General features: G+C 45.2%; 1 protein-coding gene across 1 annotated transcript; it reads left to right on the top strand.

The window, feature by feature from the left end:
* The first annotated feature begins 331 nt into the window (after window positions 1–331).
* LOC132386056 (NADH dehydrogenase [ubiquinone] 1 alpha subcomplex subunit 5-like) lies at window positions 332–828 on the top strand. Its single transcript, XM_059958345.1, has one exon. The coding sequence runs from the start codon at window positions 332–334 to the stop codon at window positions 773–775; it is 444 nt and encodes a 147-aa protein (XP_059814328.1). The 3' UTR covers window positions 776–828.
* Window positions 829–3349: the final 2521 nt, after the last annotated feature.

Genomic DNA, 3349 nt, shown 5'->3' with positions numbered 1-3349 from the left:
TTTGTGTCATAATTCACACTGAGCTGTTCCTCTTACAGCCCAGTCAAGACAAGCCTATTGATGTGTGCACAGGTACAAAGAGCAACAGGTACAATGAAACACCTTGATATTCCTTTCGCTTGCAGATGTGAAGGGTTGAACTCTTGTTTCTTAAGCCAGGGAGTCTGGCGAGGAATGATCACAGGAATGACTGTGAATGACTGACCGAAACTGAGCCACACGGAGTCTGAAACCAGGAAATATAAAGGTCCCTATTTGCACATGAATTGACTTTAGTTATTACGTCCTTCACATACATGAGTTAAATTCTTTACCTTACGTCTCTGTCTAAATGTGGAATATGCAATTTACAGAAATTTGTAATAAACAGGTTGTAGAACAGGACAGTCAGTATAACATAGAAATACAATCCACCGCTGCAGCAAAGGCCGGAGTCCTTAAGAAAACCACTGGACTGGTGGGTCTTGCTGTGGCCCAGAATCCTCTTGAGCAATTGAAAATTTTGTACACAAGAGTCCTCACAGTACTTGAGTCAATCCCTCCAGAAGCAGCTTATAGGAAATACACTGAGCAGATCATCAATGAAAGATTTAACATGATCAAAACAGAGAATAATATTCAAAAAATAGAAGACAAAATCAACTGTGGCCAGATAGAAGAAATTATTTCACAGGCTGAGAGTGAACTTTCTCTTGCAAAGAAAATGGCCAAGTGGAAACCTTGGGAGCCATTAATAGAAGAAGCCCCTCACAACCAATGGAAATGGCCAATTTAAACTCTATATATTTTTTTTGGCTCTGTAAACTATACTACTTGTTAATTTTGTGCTGTATAAATGTCATTAAAATGGTTCCCTGCAAACACTGAAAAAAAAAGAAATACAGTTGTATCAGCATGAATTAATCAGTCTAATGGCCTGGTGGAAGAAGCTGTCCCCAGAGCCTGTCGGTCCTGGCTTTTATGCTGCGGTACCGTTTCCCGGATGGTAGCAGCTGGAACAGTTTGTGGTTGGGGTGACTCGGGTCCCCAATGATCCTTCAGGCCCTTTTTTCACACCTGTCTTTGTAAATGTCCTGAATAGTGGGAAGTTCACATCTACAGATGCGCTGGGCTGTCCGCACCACTCTCTGCAGAGTCCTGCGATTGAGGGAGGTACAGTAATCTTTCAGAGGATACAGACCAGGATGATCCAAAGTCAAAGTAAATTTATTTTCAAATTACATCTATTTCATCGCATACTAATCTGAGGTACATTTTCTGGCAGGTCGTCTATTCATTACGGGCCATGTTGTATGACATAATCATTATGTGCCATGTCGTATGACATCATCATTATGTGTCATATGACATGGGCAATCATTGTCTTTCCACGACCATGATTGTCCCTGGCAAATTTTCCCACAGAAGTGGTTTGCCATTGCCTTCTTCTGGGCAGTGTCTTTACAAGACAGGTGACCCCAACCATTATCAATACTCCTCAGAGATTGTCTGCCTGGCGTCAGTGGTCACATAACCAGGACTTGTGATCTGCACTGGCTGCTCGTACGACCGTCCACCACCTGCTCCCATGGGTTCACATGACCCTGATCGGGGGCTGAGCAGGTGCTACACCTTGCCCAAGGGTGACCTGCAGGCTAGCGGAGGGAAGGAGCACCTTACACTTCCTTTGAGAGAAACATATCTCCACCACAGCACCCTAATGTGCAGTAGAACAGAGAAATACAATAGAATCAGTGGAAGACTACACACAAAGACTGACAAACAGCCAGTGTGCAAAAGAAGACTTCAAATACAAATTTAAAAAAATGCAAATAATAGCGATAATAAATAACACTGAGAACATGTATTGTGGGGCTCTTGAAAGTGGCTCTAGAGGTTGTGGAATGAGTTCAGTATTGAGATGAGTGAGTTGAGGAGCAACTCACTGGTTGAGGAGCAAGAGAATCTCACTCTTCCATAAAACCAGAAGACCACAAGAGAAGGGAGCAGAATTAGGCCATTTGGCCCATCAAGTCTGCTCCACCATTTCATCATGGCTGATCCATTTTCCCCTCTCAGCCCCCAACCTCCTGGCTTTGCCAAGGATCTATCAACCTCTGCCTGTCAGGAGAAGGAATGGGACCGTGAATCGACAGCTAGCACAGACCAGCCCTGTGGCCATTCCTCTCAATAATAAGTATACCGTTTTCAATACTGTTGTGGGGGGGGGGGCATGACCTCCCAGGGGAAGGCGATGAAGACCAGGTTACTGGCACTGAGCATGGGTCCGTGGTGCAGAGGGGAAAGAGGAGAGCAGTAGGGGACTCAATAGTTGGAGGAACGGACTGGAGATTATGTGGATGTGAATGGGACCCCCAGCTGGTATGTTCCCTCCCAGGTGCCAGCGTCAGGGACATCTCGGACCGCATCCACATCATTTTGGAGGGGGAGGGAGAGCAGCCAGATGTCTTGGTACATATTGGTTCCAATGACACAAGAAAGAAAAGCAAAGAGGTCCTGAAGAGAGAATTTAGAGAGCTAAGCAAAAAGCTAAGAAGCAGGACCTCCAGGGTAGTGATTTCTGGATAGCTACCCGTGTCACATGCCTGTGAGGGTAGAAGCAGGATGATTTAGCAGATAAATGCGTGGCCGAGAAGCTGGTGCAGGGGGCAGGGCAAAAGGGATGGGCTGCACCTGAACCCGAGGAGGTCCAGTATGCTCATGGGCAAGTTTTTTAGAGCTGTTGGGGAGAGTTTAAACCAATTTGACACGGGGATGGGAATTGGAGTGAAGGGACTCAGGATAGGGCAGATGGGAAAGAAGCAAAGACAGCGTGCAGTCAGACTGTCAGGAAGGGCAGGCAGATGATGGGACAAAATTGCAGCCAGCAGGGCGAGTATCAATGCATTAGGGATGCAGAATCAAAAAGGGTAGCAAATACAGAACTTGAAGTTTTATATCTCAATGCACAGAGTTTAAGAAATAAGGTGGATGATCTTGTCGCAATATTACAGATTGCCAGGTATGATGTTGTGGCCAACACTGAATCCTGGCTAAAGGACAGTTGTAGTTAAGAGCTGAATGTCCAAGCTTACAAGTTGTATCGAAGGGATAGGAAGGTAGGCAGAGGGGGTGGAGTGGCTCTGCTGGTAAATAATGGCATCAAATCAGTAGAAAGATGTGACATAGGATCGATCAGAAGATGTTGAATCCTTGTAGGTTGAGTTAAGAAACTGCAAGGGTAAGAGGACGTTGATGGTAGTTATACACAGGCTTTCCAACAGTAGCTGTGATGTGGACCACAAATTACAATGGGAAATAGAAAAGGGATGTCAAAAGGCCAATGGGATGATAGCCATGGGAGACTTTA

The sequence above is a fragment of the Hypanus sabinus genome, unplaced genomic scaffold (assembly GCF_030144855.1).
Source record: "Hypanus sabinus isolate sHypSab1 unplaced genomic scaffold, sHypSab1.hap1 H_10, whole genome shotgun sequence".
In the NCBI taxonomy this organism is placed as follows: Eukaryota; Metazoa; Chordata; class Chondrichthyes; order Myliobatiformes; family Dasyatidae; genus Hypanus; species Hypanus sabinus.
Note: the sequence above shows the minus strand (reverse complement) of the source record. Positions and strands in the feature narration are given on the sequence as shown.